This window comes from Suillus plorans (genome assembly GCF_016647745.1).
Source record: "Suillus plorans strain S12 chromosome Unknown HD556scaffold_34, whole genome shotgun sequence".
NCBI lineage: Eukaryota > Fungi > Basidiomycota > Agaricomycetes > Boletales > Suillaceae > Suillus > Suillus plorans.
The window spans coordinates 230,606-249,648 of NW_024537418.1; the positions used below are offsets into that span (position 1 = coordinate 230,606).

Consider the following 19,043-nt stretch of genomic DNA (forward strand, 5'->3'; position numbering starts at 1 on the left):
CGGCATCGGTTCGGCGCGAAAAGGATATGCCACTTTAGGTGGTACTTATAGATACCTGAGAGTATATGAACTGCCAGTTGCACAGAAACTCTATTCGAGATGGCAAGAGCGTCAACTTGAAAAGATCCTTAGGAATGAAATCACATTACGTTGATGCTCTTGCAGACAAGAAAACTTAGGATTCGTCAAGAACTTATATGCAGTGTATCATATGACATATAGATCTCGTACATCATTTCACGTTGTCATACTAATAATTACCACTTCGTCGGACTGTAACGTGCCCCGTAAGACCATGGCTAAAAGATCCAACGAACACAGCGAGTCACTCACCCGAAAGTAGAACCTTCTGGTACAGTCCAGAGCGCCGTATATTGTCCATCAGCCGTCTTCGAATAAACAGTATTACCCCACCACGTTTGGATGGTGTGCAGTCCGATTGTACCGTTGTCGGGATATTGGAGGCAGAAGAAAATCAAGATGATGGATACGGCCAAACCAGAGTCCATGGCAGCCGAAAGGACATCTGGTAAAAGGTCTGTTTCGGCGAAAGGTAACACAAGACCAGGGAGACCTCTTACAATTATACTTCGTCCACCAAGAGAAATATTTACGCCGGATAACGTATTGGAAAATGAATCCAACGATTGCCCATGGGACGTAGTTCAGCGCACTGGCTGGGGGAATGGCCCCCATACCGCTGAAGATAACAGGGAAGCTGCACTCGTGTGGCCTCGTGAGAAGTGTACCTTGGTAGAGAAGAGAATACACACTTAACATAGCGGATGAAGCTATTTGGCCACTTCAACGAGATCAACCATGCAACGACCGGGCAAAACGCGCCGATGAGGAAGAAATATACAAGGTCTTCATGCAGAAGCCTTAGATCCATACATACTCGACGTGCTCAAGAAGTACGCACTGTGATAAACCTGGCCTGACGAGAACTGTCTTTGTGGGCCGATGACCCCCCAGATAAAGCTAGCGGTTCCGAAGACTTCTGTGTTGGGGCAGATGAAGCCATCCTTCTGAGTAGGGTTGCAAATGTCTGGAATGTTGGTAAACATCCATGCTTGCACACCGAGCTGTACAGTGCCTGCGATGGCAGTAGCTACGACTTGACCTGTACGGCATTCAGTGAGGCGCGCGACAGGAGGAAGATGGAAACCATTAACCCCAGAACATGGTCCGCGGAGGAATCTTCATGTAGTGACCAAGCTTGAAGTCGGAAGAAAAGGTGAGCGCTACCGACATTCCAGTTAGAGATGTAGGTAAATCGACGAAGCGGGAAGGCTAACCTTGGTACATGGTGATGTATCCCCAGGTCTTGAACTGAGCAGACAAAGCTTCACTTCACTTCACGATGTCTCAAATATACCATTCTTACCATCATCATTGCAATAGGTCTGATGTAATTTATTAGTTGGATCGTCAAAGCCATGGCGACCTCGCGACTTACTTGCCAGGAAGAGCGTATCCAACGACTAGTTCAGTGACAACACTGTGGATGTCAACTTCGTCAGAAGAGTGCATTTACCATTGATAATGTTCACGCACTTCAGTCCAACTTGCTGGTTGGTGATGGCCTGAATCATCCCGATGGGAATGACGTAAAAGAATGCTGTGGAAGCCCATCAGAATTTTAATCCTTACAATATTTGACACAAGTGAATCACCGATAGTCAAGGACAGGACAAAGGCCCAAACTGGGAACTCGGTGTGCCACAGCTCAATGGAAATAACACCAATCACAAACATGAACACTGCATACTGATCAGTGGGGCGATCGGAAATTTTGGGAGATGACACACAAAAAATGATCATGTACCACCATTCTGGCACCTGTTTGTACTTGGACATAAGCCTGGCGTGAATATCAGGCTGCTCGTGCATCGAACGTCTGCTCTGGACCCATATCTGTTTCCTGAAGAACAGGAATGCATGCATGAGGGTTGCTGTGATGGAGGCGAACGACAGGGCATAGGATATAGCGAAAGTCGTTCTGGACCGGGATACATAAGGTGCGATGTAAGAAATAGATAGTAAAGATGGCGCACGAGAGGAACAGAGGGCTATATTCCTCATATGCTGTCAAGTTAAGAGAGGCATCCGAGTTGATGATACGGGAAATATTGTATGAGGCGGCAGTATTGTCGTACGATGTCCTCGAGGAAATTCTATAGTGGTAGACGGTGTTATCAAGGTGCACTGGAGACACAATGAAATAACTCATACGGCATGTACTTGCTTTCCCAGGCGTTGGTGTAGTACAGCGAAGGGACAACGAGCCCTGGATACCTTTTAGCAAAGAAAATGACACTGAAGCAAGAATGCTTACAGAAGAAGAATACGAAGCCAACTGCGATATTTGCCTCGGCCCACCCTATGCAAAGAAATAATCAGGTCCGATTTGACGGCAAATCTTTTCCGCGTACATGGTGTGGCTTTGTGGAAAGTAGTGGATCATAACTTGAGCCTTTCCTCGACAAAGAATGTTCGGTGACTCACCAAGCGGACTACCTGGGGTCAATAGTTAAAACACAATTTAAGACGACGTGTTGAAAACTTACCAATGTAAGCAATCTGAGACCAGTCGAATGTGACCATGCTCATTCCCAATCCGCTCACATACCCAAACATCTGATTTACCACGATGTTGTCGGGCGCAATCCAGCATACCCATGAGAAGTAAGACAGGCCCTGGAAGAGGTACCCAGGCACAAGGTACCATAGGAGACCGCCCAACCATGCATAAAAGAAGAAGCGTTCACGCGAAATTCCTCCACGGGTACCTATACCTGCATATGTCTGTGAATGGAGGGTGTTGAAAAGAGCACACGTCACGAGGTTGGCTGGCCATACTGTGCCAAGGTGTGAGTTAAGGATTGAAGGTGGGAAGGAAACTAAACTCGTACTCATTGAGGGAGGCTGAACGAGGAATCGCCGCAAGACACCGCCGATTGAAAAACCAATGAGCTGAGTGGACATAACCACCATCCATTGGTCTATCCCGCAAGTATGTTGTCCGAGAAGGGATCATGGACGACAGATACCCCATTCGTGAAGATACACGTGAGGGAATGATCAGCAATAAAGTCCGAAATTCGTCCAGTTAGAATGGGATGTGATATTTCGGGGGGGGTACCAAGAAAATGAAACCACAATGATTAGGGAAGTCGCACATTCTGTGAGTAAGGTTCACAATACTTGCTCAGGAACTCACAAATAAAACTGTAAGTTTGTCCATAATAGACTCGTTGGACCGCAATGATATCAGTCTGAAAGCGACACCGTGTGAGTACTTCTTGGCAAGTTCACAGCTGAGGGACATACAGCATAGGCGGCTGAACATTCTTAGTTAATCGTAAAGCGGAAGTAACACGACCGAAGTACGCACAATATCCACCAACGGAGGCCATGATAGTAACCAAGACATGTTCTTTAATTGAAAATGGTCCAGGGTTCAACTTGATACCAAAGACGCGGACATTCGGCACGACCTATTCAGCCCGGATGGGGTTCATCGTCAACGATTGCAAAAACATCTCGAACTTAACTGGCTTACCTTTGCCCAGAGGCGACCCACAGGGAAAGAAAGCAATTGTGCCGCGATACCCGAGATGGACACGGATGGGTAGCGAAAGAAAAAGAATTGATTCAGGCCGGCAATCAAAATGGCCCATGCGAGACCTGCCGGTCAAGCCTATCAGCATCGAGCACCTCTGTCAACAGAGAAGCGTACCAATGACCCAAGCGCGGAACGAGTTGCAAGGGATAGACGGATCATCTGTGTTAGCTACAGCACTGCGGACCTCTGGATATGGCGAATCATCCTCTACAGAAATCGTGAGGTTGTGTACTATGATTAAAATTTACAAGCGAGGTTTACCAAGGACTCCGATGACAGCCTCGTCACGATCGATGTTCGGATCGTCGAAGTCAGCGATGGTCTCGAGTACCTCTGTTATCAAATAAAATAAGCATTGGAAGAAGAGCTGCTGTACCAACCCACCTTGAACCTTAATGCCATCCTTCTCGGAATTGGTTGAGCTGTACCGCTCCTCTTGAAAGCCGACGGCCATGACCACAGCTGATATCAGTAGAGAGAGAGAGATCAGAAATGAAACCGCCAATCTTTAAGACTCACGCCTGCAACCCTCTTAAATCCCTTCGGAAGAAGATTCGCATGGATGTTGGATGATAAGCGGCTGGGATATAGCAGGTGTCTCTTGGGCATGCTCGGAAGATTCTGATCGTCAATCTCAGGCCGACCTGCCAGATGTGAGCACCATCTGGAAAGGGGCTTGTACACCTGTTTACTCGGCTAGACATGGTATATTCAACCCGAAATAGTAGGCATATCTCTTATCGCGGTTAAACAAAGCGAAGAAGCACGCTGAAGAGAACTTGTATATATAGCGTGCCTGTTAATTGATGAGTAAATCCAGTGTAGAAGATATAGAGGTTACGGTGATGAAAATCGATTACCGAGCCCACGATGGTCACGCAAAGAAGGACGTACCATGTTGATCAGATGAGAACCTTGGTATATTCTTCGCAAGCATCGAATTCGAAAGGCTTGAATCCCCCTTCGGCCAGTCAAACGGTCTTGCAGAAAATATCTATAAAGTTGACTGATCTTCTCTATTTAGGACCGAAAGAAGGAGCGGAATGGCACGCAAGGAGATCTTGGTCACTTTCGGAGAAGCTGAAGGTGCTTAATAGCCAGCTGGATCCACAAGAACAAGTTACGTGCAAGAACTGTAATATAGATCCAGCTTGCCTGGATGGTGCCGGTGAACGCTTGAACGCTTGAGCTGTAGCATTCAAGTTGAATATCCAATCGCGCGTCCGCGTCCGCTAAGCACGACAACGAGTCACCCGTTGTCATTTTGAATGACCCAGGCCATTTACGATATCGATATATTCTAGACCTTCAGCGATACCGCGTTGCTGAGCGCTGAGTCCTGACCTAATACTCGTACTTTGGTCAGACCGACCAGACCAACCAGAGGCCTAATCCTAAAATTAGCCACAGTGTAAATACAACCACACGACCTAGGTTTTCCGACTTGATAAAAGCTCGGAGAAATAGTACCACGTGGTTGCATTTGGTCACATCTTGGCATTGTGGTGAGTGTGCATATGGCCTACCCCTGCACGGCCGCCCGAGGTCTGCATTACCCATCGATGCTAGCATCTTTATCGAACCGAGACTACCCTCCAACATCGATACCTTCGCCGGATAATTGATACAACTTGAAAAGTACTGATATGATACAGATCTGCCACGATAGTCAGTAGTAATACACCTCCTGAATTCCGCGAGCGCATAGAGCAAACATACAACACGCCTATCTACTTGACCCAGCATTCCGGAGAGCAGCGGGTGCAGTCGGCGGGATGCGTGGAGGGGTTGGATTTGAGATGGACTTCTTAGCATCGTGGAGGGCTGCAAGTCTGTCAGGAATGGTTGTTGGGCGTGGCGGCGGCGGCAGAGAAGTGGGAGCGCCAAGCATAGAAGGATTGACAAAGTGAATTGGATTGTGGGAGCCTACAATGGGAGACAGTACTGGCAGGGTCTCAGTTCGTTTTCGCTGTGTGCTTGGTGGCACTGCCACATCTTCCTCCTCCAGCTTTCGCTTCGTCCCAGAAGTGTTTTGCACCTGAGGGCCAATCCCTTTGACAAAGTCGAGCAATGTCTTGGCGACACGAGCATTCATTCGAATATCTACGTGTTCTTCGCGCACCACCTCCCGCATGCGTGCGAGCTTATCTGCGAGCGCACGCAGTTGCAGCTTATCTTTCTCCACGGAGATTAAGAGACATATGGTGATAAACTCCACGGGCGAGATGCGCCAGCCAGATTGTAGGAATATAGAGCAGAGTTCAGGGTCGCTGACTAGCTGCGAGAAAACGCGGAACGTGTCGTGGATGCATGAAAGGTAGATTTCATCCTTTGTGAGGTCTTCATCGTCGTCACTTTCTTTCTTTTTGCTTTTGGTCCGTCGGACGGGGTTGTGCAACCATTTCTCTATCTGCAGGACGGTACCCACGGACTGGAGGGAAGGGTACTTCGAGATGCAGTAAAGCGCCTGAGCGATACACCGGAAATCTCCACCGCGCGAACGGTCCCAATCTAGGGCGTCGCCACCCAGAGGCTTGTCTTGTCCGAAATACTCTACCTCTAACTGTCGCACGAAGCTACTCATAGGGGTGTTAATCACCTGCAATTTCTCTAAGAAGAGAATGAGCCAAATGCAAGTGTAAGTCAAGTAGGCACAGACCCGCAGGGGTGAGGGCCATTCCAAGTTGTACTCTCTGTAGTTGGATGAGCGGCGTAGTTATAGAATGTGCTTAGGACCCACCTGGAAGATTTCGCGCTCTTCGAAATCAGGAAGGTCTTGATATTCTATGCATACAATCTGCTTATTTGCAAACAGCCGTCGATATTTATCAGGCAGAATGTAGCCCGCGGACCGTCCACTCTGGTTGGAAGCATTCGACTTGTACCAGTACTTGTCACCAGTTTGTCTGTACCGCGTAATATTAATAGAAACTAGGGAATCGACATTGAATGGTTTTGTGACACTTACGAGTCTTTGTCTACCGAGTGTCTATTGCGATTAGAAGTAAAAACAAAAGAAGAATCACTAACGATAAATCTAAAGAATTCTGTAAGCTGGATCGCACATGACAGACATATATGACCAACCAGTCCATCCATAAACCTGCGGCAGAAGAGAGAAAATGACGGTCAGCGATCTGGCAAGATGAATAGTCGAGAAAATGCACCGTTGTATTGATGTGAGCCGTTGCTTCCCGTCGACACACGTCTTGGTTTCTGAGCCATCTGAGTGCTGATGCGAAACTGGAGGATGAATGGACGGAGAAGATGAGCCATGCGCTACGTAGCCTGGTATCATGCTCACCGAAGATCACAGGTGGAATATAAAAGTTGCGAAGTATAGAGTCAATAAGGCCCACTTGCTTCGGCTCTGGCCAGACAACATCTGAGAGAACATGGCTCTAGTCATTTGGGCTTGGACTGTAAGAAAGACTTTACAGACCTCTTTGATACTCGGGCTCCAGGTTAATGTCGCTGCCAATGATCTGCTCTGTAATGGAGTTGATGGAAATCTATACACAGAACGTAACAGACAAGAGACCTACCGTAGAGCGCCTGTGTCGTGTAGGTTGTGGTACGGGGAAGCTTGAGGACGTTCCTAAGTATGTAGCCGTCATCTTTCTCCGAGCGCTTGCCACCAGGCTCGAGTTCATCATAATATTCGTCGCCTGCTTCGGATTCGCTTGCATTCATGATGAGTAGTGCCTGCTCTCGAAAGTTACCGTCAAGTTAAAGGTTGAAGGTGAAGCCTAGTAGTTCGGCTTGTTGTAAATGTTGACTCGCGAGTTCGCAGGAAATTAAAACCAAACTTCGACATGCTGTGCAAACAAAGAGTTCGATCACTTTAAATTCTGTTTACGGTGATTTACGCAATTTATCAATAGCGACGCCGACGATGTTTCATGGCAGTTCAACGTTCTCAAAGCCTACCACGAAGGGCTCACTGCTGTCCTCACGTTCAGCTACCACTAAACGTGACTCCCTAATGGCAGAGCTTGAACGGGGTGAGTTCACTAGCCGGAAACACGCCTTCGGGATGCTCATGTCTAGAGAAACCTGACCCCAAGCAAATTGCAGATCCACAGCATTCAACTGCAAAGCGCCAGCAGCGCTCTAATGCGTTTACCTCCCACATGGCAAACGCCTCTCTCGAACGCCAGCTACTCGCCGCACAGGCCAGTAAAACCGAGCTCGAGGCCAAACTCCGTGAAAAAGATACCACGGTCGAGAGGCTGGAAAGAGATAGAAGGTGGTTTGCGGAGAGAGAGGAGAAGGAGCGCGAAGAAAAACTGCAGGAGCAGTCGGAGAGAGAGGAGGAACAGGTGCGTCACGCCAGCATGCATGCCGTCAGAGCTCACAATCATTCTATAGCGCAAGGCAGATTTAGAACTTCGACAACTACGCAGTTCCCTCGCTGCCGTTCGAGAGAACCTTGCGGAACTCGAGGACAAACACTCAAACCTTTCTCGCAGCCACTCACAATCAGTTGCTTCTCACAAGTCGCAGTCTTCAGTTCTTGCTCGCCAAAACGCAGAGTTGGAGAAAGAAGTTGGAGACCTTAAAGCTATCGCGGAGGAACGAGGCGATGCAATACAGAATTTACAACAACAGTTGGACGATGCTCATGCTACCACCAACTCTTCTGCGAGAAGTTCCAATGAAAACGAGAATTGGAGTGTTGTGCGAGACGAATTACAGCGGCAAGCAGGATACCTCCGTTCTCTTGAGTCGAATAACGCAAAACTCACCACTGAACTTGCACGGTACAAAGACCGGCACGCCAGTTTAGAAGTCCTTCGAGAAGAGAAACGTACTTTAGAAAGCAAGGTGGCTATCATGGAAGGGCTTCGAGAGAAAGTCGCCAAACTAGAGGCTCAAGTCGAAGCTGCTCGGCAAGAACGGAAAGACTGGCAAGTACCGACCCAATCTTCTCACTTGAAGCTAATCTATATATTCTAGGGCAAGCAAAACCAGCGAATCCAATACATCGTCACAAACTTCCATCTCCTTGGTGCAAAATCTGTCGGCATTACGTCTGGAGAATGCACGAATGATGGAGGAACATGGTGCAAACATGGCACTCCTTCGCCGCCGCGAGGCCGAGCTGTCTAACGTTGATAAGATAGCGTCCGAAGCTCGGGAGGCTGTGGATGCCCTACAAGCAGAGGTGCAAACACTGAAAGAAAAGGTGGTAAGACGGGAACAACGAGCTCAGCTGGCAGAACGAGAAGCCAGGTTCCTCCAAGCCCTCGTCGTACGTGTTTACGCCCCCAAACAGTATCTTAATGATTTATCACCTATTTCAGGCCAGCTTCACTTCAGAGGAGTCAGCTGCACGCGAGTCACCAGCTGTGGACGGCCTTTCTCAGCAGCGGATCCAGCATCTTGAGCAGTCTATAGCTGACTACAAATCCGAAAATTCTCGGTTACAGCGTACACTGGATGCTGTCGAGGCTGATAATGCCATAGGAGGGCCGAAACGCACACGCAAGGATCTCGTTCAGGAAATCGACGCACAGAAAGCCGCAGCGGACGAAGCAACGAAAGGTATATTCAACAGAAGCATATGTATCTCATTCCCTCAATGCCATACATACAGGTCTGCAAGAAGCGCAAAAAGATCTGACACGGCAGAAAGACAATATCGAAATACTCGAACAAACACTGTTTGAGCTTCGTGGCGAAATCGGCGCGGGGAACCACGTCCCACCAGGCATGCGTGTGCTGTGTCTGCGCGACAATCCAGCTCAGCAGTGGACTGATCTACGACAGTCAGTGATGGACCGTCTGAAGAGCGAAAACGAAGCGCTCATCAAGCGCTTGCGTGAGCTTGAGAGCAGCGGAGCGGTGGTAGACGAGGGCAGGGTTCCGCGCAATGATTTGGTTCCCAGGGAAAGTTGGGACGTGCTCGATAAGGAAAAGAAGGACCTCGAGGAAGTGGTAAAGCAGAAAGAGAAGAGACTCTTGCGCTTACAGCAGGTGCGTGTATCCTCTCCACGCTTCTTTTCACCAATTGATGGCCGACTGTCACCATGGTTCGGTAGGTGTTTACCGCGAAGAGTGCCGAGTTCCGAGAAGCCATAGCGTCCATACTAGGACTGAAGCTCGCGTTTTACCCCAATGGGCAAGTCCGCGTGACGTCGATCTACGATCTTTCTGCGTCATTTGTGTTCCAGCCTTTGACGAAGCCCGGCGAGAATGGAGAAGGAGCGAGAATGCAACTCATTGCGCAAGGCGAAGGCGGTCCGCAAGATCTCCCGCAACTGATGCGATTCTGGGTGAATGAGGAGCAATGTATACCCGGGTTTCTGGCGAGTGTGACTTTGGAGTGCTATGACAAGTCGAAGAGAGAGGCCGGTACCGAGTCGTAGTACTTGACCATCATGCATTTTTGATAGCAATTATGTCCTGCTAGGTTGATGAACAATGCTCACTGGCTGACTACGTTACTGGGAATTTCACTTGGAGGCCAGTGTATCATGGTGACTCTGTCTAACATTCTGTTCTGGAGTCCCTGCCTCTTATGCCACAAAAACAATACAATAAAAGTAATAATGTACTTGTATCATCAGCAGCAGACAACTACCACCATCTAGTTTCCATCATCCGTATTTTTTTTCTACCGACAAACGGAAAATTGCATCTGCGATATCGTTTCCGCTCTATTCATCTATTGAAACACGTGCTGCTCAGGCTGATTTCTCACTTGCAGAGTTTTCTGACCTCTTGCAAACACCCATCATTGAGGCCTTCTGAGCAGCTGGATCTAGGACATATTATCAATCATAAGTACATCATGGGCAGCAATATCCTCACCACATTAAATAACTTAATTCGCGCCAATAGACCAAGGTCGAGTCTTTGAGACGCTTTATGAATTGTCCCCCGGATGATGTCCAGGTCCAGCCTGAGGATGCAGGAGAATCTTAGACTGTTCGAGAACAAATTCCGAGTCGTTACTTGTTTCTGCATCAGGATGTTCCAGACACGCCTGCGCCGTGCTTATAATCAAGGTACACGGATGGGAGCCTAGCTGCGCAACCCTATCTTAAGATCTGCCAGTTCTGTATAATCAGTCTATAGGGTGTACGCGAACTCTTGCACCTAAGAAGCAAGTTCTGCTTCGTTCCAAGCCAAGGGTACTGATAGTTTTCTTGATGGCTCCTCTGTCAGCCTCCTCTTTCCCTGATTATGCAGATCGGCCATACCATCACTCTCCTGGGCATTGCATGACTGGCTGATTTGAACCGGCAATTCTTCTCTTACCTTCAGACTTCTGCTGCAAATGGTTTGAAGTGATTTGTTGTAGGATGAATACAATGTATCTGGACTGTGATGACACTCTACATGCGAAGGTGGAGATGACACTAAGATAGCGTGAAGCAGTCTGCATGTCGTCCAACATGTTTGTTTTTACCCATATCATATCCACCTTCACGAGAATCTCTACAAAATCTGGTTGGAAGCATTACACAGTGAAAAATACATATGATACTCACCTTCTTCACACCAGCACCAGCGCCCGCAGCTTCAATTCAAAAGATATAAGCAATCCATCTACGATTTTTGTGCGTCATTTGTGCTTCGACATTTGACGAAGTTGATGAGAACAGAGAAGGAGCGAGCGAATTGCGCAAGACCGCAGTGTCACGTATAAGTACAGTTTTTGGCGAGGTCGGTCAAATACCGTCGGTACCGAATCATGGTACTCGGCTGCCGTGATCAGCCCCAGGAAGACAGCCGTTCCTTCTATATGATGTAGGTCGCGAGGAGGATCCAATTGGGAATGGTATAGTCTTGACGAACTTAGTTTTTTTTTTTTGGAATTTTTAATTTTGACATCGCCTGACCCAGTGACCCTGGCTTGCACTGAGCTCCGTTTCCAACAGACCTCCTCTTCAACACCTGCTAGTGTGGTCTCTAAACTCTGAAAAGTTTCTGATATGCATGATCTACTATAGTAACTATACTGAGTATGTGTTCAGAAATTGTCACAGTATCCTAATAGCTTTTTCATGCTGACGCATGACAGACCCTGATTTTGTGCTGGCGTACAATATATACCGAGGCATGTTGCTGAATGAAGACCACACAGCGAATCATATGAGAATTCCTGCTGCCCCCGCTTTCATCCCCTCATCAAAACCTCGCGTCCGGATATGCCATCAGTGTGGTTTCGTTTTACCACAAGATTTTCCATGGATAGTCTGTGATGACTGCCAGTTACTACCGCGGCTAAGGACCCAAAGTATTCATTCCCCTGCACACACTCTCCCTGCAAATAAAGACGCAACGACGCTCGGACAAGCTGTGAGTTTTTGTGTTTTTGCAACATATGCCCAGGAAGTGCTTGCAGGGTTATTGTATTAGGTTGAATATTTGGCGTCATGCTGACTACGTTACTAGGGACAGTTCTTTGCGACATGTGTTTTGTGCCAAATGGCCGTAGAAGGATCAAGAATCACATCGAGCTCTGACACACTCTGCCCTGCATGTCGAATGAGGCAAGAAGGCATGAAACTGAAGCCTACAAGGCGCATCAATCGGCACGTACCACCATTACTCCCACCCACATCACCCGTCATCGCACCACCCCGCGATCCTCCCCGCCCGTGTTTCTTTAACTCCCGCGGAGAAATTGTTGCTCATTCCTCTTTCCCTGTGGGTATCCATAAATTCTTCTCCTACATGAATCTTACCCGTGATTAACGCCAGGTTGTCGTGGCGCCCATGCGTGTGTGTATGCGCTTCGGCTGTGGAGCACAATTAGCACCCAACCAGCTTTTCAACTTTTGCGATGTGTGTCTGCGATTGGGGTTTGGCCGTGGAGCGCCTGCACCGCCCCCTGCCCCCAAGCGCCTTCCGAAGCGCATGAGAAGAGATGAACTTCCCTCTGGGGTGCTTATCTCAAAGGTCAAGGTAAAGTGGTTTTTCATATTCCTCTGTTTAGAATGCAGTTGAACCATGACGATTTGAAGCGTGATATATATGCTGCACAGAGGACTGAGGCCCTTGGACAGACCCCGCAAGAAACGTGTGCGGAACTTGGTCCACACAACAATGATGATTTGGACCTCGAGTTGATGTATCCTGAGGTTAGTGAGATGTGAGTTTTTTTTTGCTGATATCACTGGGTCTGAGCCGCCAAGTAGGATGAAGAGCTTGCAGCACAAGATTCCGTCAACTCGATAGCGACAACTGTTGGTAACGATGTTCCACCTCCAGGTGTTGTCTCGGAACGTGGGCCTTCGCGGCTTTCACCCCTAGTCATCAATACTACTACTCGTTCTCTAAGCCCTCAGCTAGTCCAGGTCAGTGATGCGCGATCACTGTCTAATATGTGTTAGGCTAAGGATTTTTATAGCGCATCTGTGAAACACCCGGGTGCGGTGGGACCGTGCCTCCGTCAGCTACATGGCAGAGGTGCTATAACTGCAGCTTCCAGCGCTGGAAAGAGCGCCAGCAGGCTGCTATCACTACAAGTGCAACTGCAGAGTCTATTTTACCGGTGGACAGTACACATGTGGGTCCCTCGAATTCCGATGAGGCCATGCATGGCGTTGAGCCTCCGTCGCACGATACACTAGAAGCAGTCGTGGTAGACCGAGTTGCGATCAACAGAGATCTGGGAATAGTACTGGCTTCACACTCACAGGGAGCAGTCCTTGATGCAGTAGACAAACTACCGTTGTCGGAGCTTCCTGATGGACAATCCGTCATTGATGCCACGGCAGTCGCGAGTACTTCCAGTACACTCGTTGCTGAGTGTGGTAGAGACGCTGGCGCCGAACCTGAAATTAACAAGGTTTACATCTTCGGATCGGACAGCGACCTGACGGATCTCTCCTCGGAAGACGAAGATGTCGATTCGGACCCTGAGGCCGAAGACTCATCCACAATCAAGATTCACATTCCTGTGCTTGCTTCTCGACTTCCTGGCGGCGCCAGTGCGCGAGTGTGCGGGATCAAGCGTTGTAACATCGTATTGCCTCAGGAATACCGCTGGAAGATCTGTGATCCCTGCCGGAGATACAAACGGCAGTACCAGAGGATTCGTATGGAGAAAGCCCGCCGTCATATGGCGAACTTTTGTGAGTATAATTGTCACATCTAAGATCGCCCAAGCTAACCATATGTAATTTTAGCTGAGTCTGCTCTCGTTAGTGATCATTCTGTACCGTTTCCGGAGGTAGGGCACATTAAAGATTTCTGTTTAACCTTGCATCACTGACGACAGATGCAGGAACAAAGCGACAAGGTGACGCCAGCGGAAAGCTCGCGCATCTGTGCTATTCCTCGCTGCCGCACAAGGTTACTGCCTGTGACCAAATACCGGTGGAAATGCTGTGGAGTTTGCCGCATGCGTGCTCGTGACGACGCAAGAGCAAAACGATCGACCGCTGGAACCCTGGACTTAGAACCGGTGGAACAGAGTTCATCATTGAACATTTCACCCTTTCCTACCTTTCAAAACCGCAGCGTGTTGTTGTCAGAATTTGGCGTGATGCTGGGGCGATTCTTGGAAGCACAAATCTTGTACTTGCGCGCCAAGCTTCAGACAGCAGGCGAGAAAGCATTGTTGAGGCTTGATCCCGTGCTGTTTGCGTTCGACGGTGAATACTCGACGGTGACTGGCCAGCGGGGATATCAGGATAACGTCCAAGGCAAATCCGACCCTGAGCACAGTCAGGAGGATGAGATGCAAAAGGAAGTTGTCTCCACTGTTAGGGAGCTCGACAGCACCCTCCTTACCGAATTCAAGTAAGTGTTTTAAGCTGTGCGAGCTGCGGTTAGACAGCTTATATCGCTTACCCTGTAGGCCAACGGAAGGTTTCATAATCAAGTCCGGAGGGGTGATCATGCGATACAAATGTGCCTTAGAGCTGATTACCCCACTCCGTCCTTTACCTAAGACAATGGACTCGAAGGATACCAACACTTCTACCCCCTCAGAAAGTGACACTTCGTCATCACATGTCCCTTACATGAAGTCGCTGTCTGGGGAGTTGGAGGTAACGGTTGTTCCCGACGACTCGCACAGTATTTTACTGGGTCGACGAACTATTATCCGATTCCAGATGCTAGGATAGCTAGATAGCTTTCGTTTGGAGTCCTTTTATAATACTCGCCTTACAACATTATGTTGCTTATTATTGAGATATAGATACTATCCTATCATCGATTCATCGACATACTTATCATTGTCGACTTGTTCTAGCATGCATCGTAAAGAAATCGAGACTTGCCTTTGAAGAATCCGAGGTCGAGGAACCCTTCCACAAGAATCTGGTGGCGGAGCAGCTGGATGGTTTCCCGGTAGACACCAGGTCTGAGATTTTTCATTGATTTCTATGCAAGTTTTACGAGCAGATCCGGTTAACATCTCAGCTGCCCATGATATTGTGTGTTGGCACAATCATTTCATGGACGCCGATGGTGAAGCGGTTATCATGCTTGCCTTCCAAGCAAGCGGCAGGGGTTCGACTCCCCTTCGGCGTAATTTTTCATGCCCATTTAAAACATTCTGCGTGAGCGTACTTAAGTACCTGGCCATGGTATGCTAAAATTTGTCCTGCTATTTTATTAGACTCGGAGGTTGCAACGTTGGACTTGTGGCCGCCTCTTCAAATCCATCCTCGACTGCTTGTCAATTTCGCTTGCATCAACCAAAGAAAATCATTAGCGAGTCTGTACAGGGGTAGTATGATGCGGTCAGGAAGAAAACTGTTTATATGAGGTCATCCGATCACCTGGAATCACGGCGCATTAAAGCGTTCCAGATTAATATTGTGCCAGCATAATGCCTGAGCCAAAGTACTATGGGCGTCGACACGAACTGAGTTTTGCTTCTGCGGGATCAAACGGTTGAGTGAACAACAGTCGGACGAACGGGCCGGGCGAGCGAGGATAAGGGCTTGACAGACGCTTGCAGGCATCCGTCAGAATGCGGACAGGACTGGAAAATTGCTGGATAATATGGATACGAGCTCAATGCATTTCTGGATGGGTGTGCACTGAGAGCTCTGTTTATACTGGAAGTTACGAACGACTCCTCGTGATGATGCAATGACCCCGAAATGCCGATTGAGTTTTTCTAATAGGAGAGGATTTCGTCAAGGAAGGGCCTTCATCACGGCAAGGGGTCAAATTTAAGGTGCAAGTTGAGTACGATCACGTGATTAGTCTAATATCATGAACGCGTGCTCGCCAGAGTCTCTTGACTCTGAGTAGTGAGTATGGCAAGTGGTCATCGCTCTCCTTCTCTAGAACCACCTGGCCCTCAACCGATAAGAAGACTCCATGAGTCCCTCATCAACCGAATTGCAGCAGGCGAAGTACGCGCTGGGCTGACACCACAGTACAGGCGCGAATAAGTACTGATCAAATTCACCTCTAGATCATACACAGACCCGCTTCTGCGTTAAAAGAGCTGCTGGAAAACAGCCTCGACGCCGGGTCTACTTCTATTCAAGTCACCGTCAAGGATGGCGGTATGAAGCTGCTTCAGATTCAGGACAACGGCTGTGGCATTCGTGTATGTCTTCCTCACATTCCCATCGAGGCTTGCCATTGAGCTTGTTTAAAGAAAGAAGACCTACCCTTGCTCGCTGAGCGCTTTACTACCTCCAAATTGACCACCTTTTCCGACCTCTCCAAGCTGACTACCTACGGGTTCCGAGGGGAGGCTCTGGCATCTATATCACATGTCGCGCACCTGACAGTGATCACGAAGACCAAGTCAAGCAACTGTGCTTGGAAGTATGTATATAAAAATTGTGCACGGAACGAACGCGCCTGACAAGAATTCTACAGGGCTGCTTACGTTGATGGCGGTCTCGTCCCGTCGAAAGCGGGATACACGCCAGATCCGAAACCTTGCGCTGGAAACAACGGAACCACCATCACGGTATGTCCCTAAGTCAAACAGTTCTCTCCCTTCACTCAATTCACCACAGATTGAAGACATGTTTTATAATACACCCACTCGATTGTCTGCTCTCCGAAGCTCCTCTGAAGAATACGCCCGAATACTCGATGTAATGACCAAGTATGCTGTGCACAATTCCAAGGTGTCATTTAGCTGTAAAAAGGTATGTTGGTTCGAATATCGTCAATGATGCCCTATAACGCATCGTGCAGGCTGGTTCCCTGAGTCCTGAACTCTCGACCCCGTCCTGTTCAGATGCATCTCAGGCTATTCGTCAGCTATACGGTCATTCCATAGCCAAAGAGCTTCTGCATATCACGGCGTCTTCTGTTTCAGATGATAACACGGACATGGATGATCCGGAAGATCCGGAGGCATGGTCGGCAGACGCATATTTCACGAATGCAAACTACCAGGGCAAAAAGATCGCTCTCCTGTTATTCATAAATCGTCTGTTTCCCCCTTTCCCGCATTGCTATCTTGCAAAATCTGAGGCGTATTTCATGCAGACCGTCTAGTGGAGTCACATCGTATAAAACGGTCTATTGAGAGCACATACAGCGGTATACTGCCAAAAGGTTCTTCTCCTTTCGTGTATCTGAGGTAAGACCGAATTTTGCTAGTGGGATATGAAAATAATCATTCACCCAGCATCAATCTCGACCCGAGGTCTGTGGATGTCAACGTGCATCCGACCAAGCGCGAAGTCCACTTTTTGAACGAAGAAGCCATCATCGAGCGAATATCGGATGCCATTCAGCAGAGGCTCGCGGGTCAAAGTCAGTCGCGGGTTTTCGAGTACCAAGTACATGGATGCATATATACACGTTCTACGTCCGTGCTCTAAACACATTTATTGACAGACGCTGCTCACTGGAGGGATTGCGCAATCAGCCTCACGGAAGGGCAAGGAAAAAGCGAGTAATGTCGATGAATTGGAAGGAGATGATGAGGGACCTGAGGCTGATCGTCGGGTATCAGGAAGTCAAGGTGAGTGTTTGCACAAATTTCCAGTAAAACGCCATTTGGATCTTGTCCAGTAGCGAAGAAGGTGCTTTCTCAGCACAAAGTCCGGACCTCCTTACAGGACCGCACACTGGACTCGATGATTCCTGTCGCCGACCCATTGAGAACCAATTCCGACGAGCCCGTGACAGCCATCCGGTTACGGGATATTAAACAATCGACGTGTCATTTTGCATCCATAACAGAACTCAGGCGTCTCGCTACCAAACGCATACACCACGGTGGGCTATGCATATTTTTTGCAACAAAAACGGTCTTACACGCATAAAACGTAGACCTGACTGAAATCATCAAGAAGCATACCTTTGTCGGCATGATTGACCTGTCCAGGTGTCTAACGTTGATTCAACATAACAAGAACCTTTACATGGTCAATCATGCTGCACTAGCGTGCGTTACTGAGCTCTTTCGAAGGCTTGTGTTGATATGGTTGCCGCAGGGAGGAAATGTTCTATCAGCTTGCGTTGTTGCAATTCGGAGACTACAACCGACTCAAACTCGATCCTCCTCCATCTCTTCGAACGCTCGTCAAGTTCGCAGTTGATGTGGAAGAAGACACAGCACGCAGTGGCATGAGCAACGATGAGATCGTCGACGTATGATCGAATTTCAGTACTTTGGCAGATTCACTCAGCGTTCTTTCACAGCGAATAGTCAAGACCTTGATGGATCGCCGAGAGATGCTGCACGAGTATTTTTCCTTGGATATTTCAGAGACCGGCGATGTTAAGACACTTCCGCACCTTCTTCGCGAGTACACACCCAATCTCGATAAGCTACCCATGTTCCTGATGCGTCTTGGACCTCAGGTACGTTCCAACGTTATATTCTCATTCCACAGATACCAAGTCGTTTCAGGTCCTCTGGGAATCCGAGCAAGAGTGCTTTGGCTCTTTCATGCGCGAGTTAGCGTACTTCTACTCCCCAGCCCCGCTGTCCGTCGTCTCAGCGGCCGCCTCTGATGAAGATGAACAAGAAAAGCAGAAATCTGAAGCATGGCGCATTCAAAATATCCTATTTCATGCGATGCGCAAGTATCTGGCAGCTCCCAAGTTTCTGCTGGACAATGACGTCGTGCAGGTGGCGAGCTTACCAGATCTTTATCGGGTCTTCGAACGCTGTTAGACCTCATATCATACTGCAATTTCTATCCGCGAATGCTGGTGCATGACTCTAGAGCTGCCATAATGTATGTAAACTACAGCGATTCCATAATTCTATGATGCGTCTATAACAACGGAAATTCGATGGCTTTTGACACGGCACATGTGGTTGACCAATGAACAAAAGGATCTGTTCTGAAATTGAGGACTGTGCGAGAGAGTGAAACCTTGGCAACCTTTGAGAATAGTCGCAAAGGGGTCTGTTTGCATTTCACTGTCCAACAGGAGCAGTAAAACAAACCGTGATTGGTAGAATACAGTGGTTCTTGAGCAGTTGGACTTCGACGAATCAACTTAA

The 19,043-nt window shown here is 48.3% G+C and overlaps 6 protein-coding genes and 1 non-coding gene across 7 annotated transcripts; 5 read left to right on the top strand and 2 right to left on the bottom strand.

The window, feature by feature from the left end:
- Positions 1-181: 181 nt before the first annotated feature.
- HD556DRAFT_541095 (OPT oligopeptide transporter protein-domain-containing protein) lies at positions 182-4,287 on the bottom strand. The gene is made up of 27 exons (XM_041310903.1): positions 4,148-4,287; positions 4,013-4,090; positions 3,890-3,961; positions 3,743-3,835; positions 3,566-3,690; positions 3,398-3,500; positions 3,334-3,344; positions 3,224-3,278; positions 2,916-3,005; positions 2,571-2,861; positions 2,509-2,520; positions 2,436-2,444; positions 2,339-2,383; positions 2,236-2,290; positions 2,058-2,177; positions 1,812-2,002; positions 1,677-1,763; positions 1,558-1,621; positions 1,460-1,501; positions 1,388-1,406; positions 1,299-1,332; positions 1,176-1,244; positions 923-1,123; positions 774-867; positions 582-718; positions 334-526; positions 182-273 (listed from the first exon to the last, which is right to left on the bottom strand). Exons 2-27 carry the CDS (start codon positions 4,080-4,082, stop codon positions 258-260), a joined length of 2,298 nt encoding a protein of 765 aa, XP_041159350.1. The 5' UTR covers positions 4,083-4,090; positions 4,148-4,287; the 3' UTR covers positions 182-257.
- Positions 4,288-5,354: 1,067 nt separating this feature from the next.
- HD556DRAFT_1444183 (uncharacterized protein) lies at positions 5,355-7,321 on the bottom strand (the record flags this gene model as incomplete). Its single annotated transcript, XM_041306738.1, has 8 exons — positions 5,355-6,238; positions 6,288-6,321; positions 6,369-6,534; positions 6,597-6,731; positions 6,796-6,871; positions 6,933-7,013; positions 7,071-7,118; positions 7,174-7,321. The coding sequence occupies 8 exons, from the start codon at positions 7,319-7,321 to the stop codon at positions 5,355-5,357; spliced, it is 1,572 nt and encodes a 523-aa protein (XP_041159351.1).
- A 202-nt stretch (positions 7,322-7,523) lies between these two features.
- HD556DRAFT_1309077 (spindle assembly checkpoint component Mad1) lies at positions 7,524-9,999 on the top strand (the record flags this gene model as incomplete). Its single annotated transcript, XM_041300231.1, is given in 8 exon segments — positions 7,524-7,632; positions 7,679-7,950; positions 8,000-8,542; positions 8,588-8,650; positions 8,670-8,882; positions 8,935-9,175; positions 9,228-9,607; positions 9,673-9,999. The coding sequence occupies 8 exon segments, from the start codon at positions 7,524-7,526 to the stop codon at positions 9,997-9,999; spliced, it is 2,148 nt and encodes a 715-aa protein (XP_041159352.1).
- A 1,450-nt stretch (positions 10,000-11,449) lies between these two features.
- On the top strand, positions 11,450-12,880 carry HD556DRAFT_541466 (uncharacterized protein). The gene is made up of 5 exons (XM_041310905.1): positions 11,450-11,601; positions 11,661-11,938; positions 12,035-12,289; positions 12,344-12,734; positions 12,781-12,880. Exons 2-4 carry the CDS (start codon positions 11,699-11,701, stop codon positions 12,587-12,589), a joined length of 741 nt encoding a protein of 246 aa, XP_041159353.1. The 5' UTR covers positions 11,450-11,601; positions 11,661-11,698; the 3' UTR covers positions 12,590-12,734; positions 12,781-12,880.
- A 146-nt stretch (positions 12,881-13,026) lies between these two features.
- Positions 13,027-14,849, top strand: HD556DRAFT_541432 (uncharacterized protein). The gene is made up of 4 exons (XM_041310904.1): positions 13,027-13,719; positions 13,774-13,817; positions 13,866-14,389; positions 14,448-14,849. Exons 1-4 carry the CDS (start codon positions 13,179-13,181, stop codon positions 14,716-14,718), a joined length of 1,380 nt encoding a protein of 459 aa, XP_041159354.1. The 5' UTR covers positions 13,027-13,178; the 3' UTR covers positions 14,719-14,849.
- A 206-nt stretch (positions 14,850-15,055) lies between these two features.
- On the top strand, positions 15,056-15,127 carry HD556DRAFT_t72. Its single transcript has one exon. It is a non-coding gene; the product is annotated as a tRNA-Gly (tRNA).
- A 728-nt stretch (positions 15,128-15,855) lies between these two features.
- Positions 15,856-18,982, top strand: HD556DRAFT_1527809 (histidine kinase-like ATPase). Its single transcript, XM_041309361.1, has 14 exons — positions 15,856-15,963; positions 16,026-16,163; positions 16,215-16,387; positions 16,442-16,535; positions 16,585-16,719; positions 16,769-17,006; positions 17,066-17,159; positions 17,208-17,361; positions 17,420-17,546; positions 17,597-17,803; positions 17,858-17,972; positions 18,022-18,178; positions 18,230-18,391; positions 18,441-18,982. The coding sequence occupies exons 1-14, from the start codon at positions 15,865-15,867 to the stop codon at positions 18,705-18,707; spliced, it is 2,160 nt and encodes a 719-aa protein (XP_041159355.1). The 5' UTR covers positions 15,856-15,864; the 3' UTR covers positions 18,708-18,982.
- Positions 18,983-19,043: the final 61 nt, after the last annotated feature.

What these genes read in the sequence shown, in the direction of transcription:
- HD556DRAFT_541095 (XM_041310903.1), bottom strand. Translation starts at nt 4,082, where the DNA reads ATGGCCGTCGGCTTTCAAGAGGAGCGGTACAGCTCAACCAATTCCGAG. An exon ending in TGTCCTGTCCTTGACTATCG is followed by an intron (nt 1,622 to 1,676) that starts GTGATTCACTTG and finishes GGGCTTCCACAG; the next exon opens with CATTCTTTTACGTCATTCCC. An exon ending in TTGGTGGACGAAGTATAATT is followed by an intron (nt 527 to 581) that starts GTAAGAGGTCTC and finishes ACCTTTTACCAG; the next exon opens with ATGTCCTTTCGGCTGCCATG.
- HD556DRAFT_541466 (XM_041310905.1), top strand. Translation starts at nt 11,699, where the DNA reads ATGTTGCTGAATGAAGACCACACAGCGAATCATATGAGAATTCCTGCT. An exon ending in CAACGACGCTCGGACAAGCT is followed by an intron (nt 11,939 to 12,034) that starts GTGAGTTTTTGT and finishes CTACGTTACTAG; the next exon opens with GGACAGTTCTTTGCGACATG. An exon ending in TTGCTCATTCCTCTTTCCCT is followed by an intron (nt 12,290 to 12,343) that starts GTGGGTATCCAT and finishes GATTAACGCCAG; the next exon opens with GTTGTCGTGGCGCCCATGCG.
- HD556DRAFT_541432 (XM_041310904.1), top strand. Translation starts at nt 13,179, where the DNA reads ATGCATGGCGTTGAGCCTCCGTCGCACGATACACTAGAAGCAGTCGTG. An exon ending in ATTCTGTACCGTTTCCGGAG is followed by an intron (nt 13,818 to 13,865) that starts GTAGGGCACATT and finishes CACTGACGACAG; the next exon opens with ATGCAGGAACAAAGCGACAA. An exon ending in ACCCTCCTTACCGAATTCAA is followed by an intron (nt 14,390 to 14,447) that starts GTAAGTGTTTTA and finishes CTTACCCTGTAG; the next exon opens with GCCAACGGAAGGTTTCATAA.
- HD556DRAFT_1527809 (XM_041309361.1), top strand. Translation starts at nt 15,865, where the DNA reads ATGGCAAGTGGTCATCGCTCTCCTTCTCTAGAACCACCTGGCCCTCAA. An exon ending in TCAAGCAACTGTGCTTGGAA is followed by an intron (nt 16,388 to 16,441) that starts GTATGTATATAA and finishes AGAATTCTACAG; the next exon opens with GGCTGCTTACGTTGATGGCG. An exon ending in TACCAAACGCATACACCACG is followed by an intron (nt 17,804 to 17,857) that starts GTGGGCTATGCA and finishes CATAAAACGTAG; the next exon opens with ACCTGACTGAAATCATCAAG.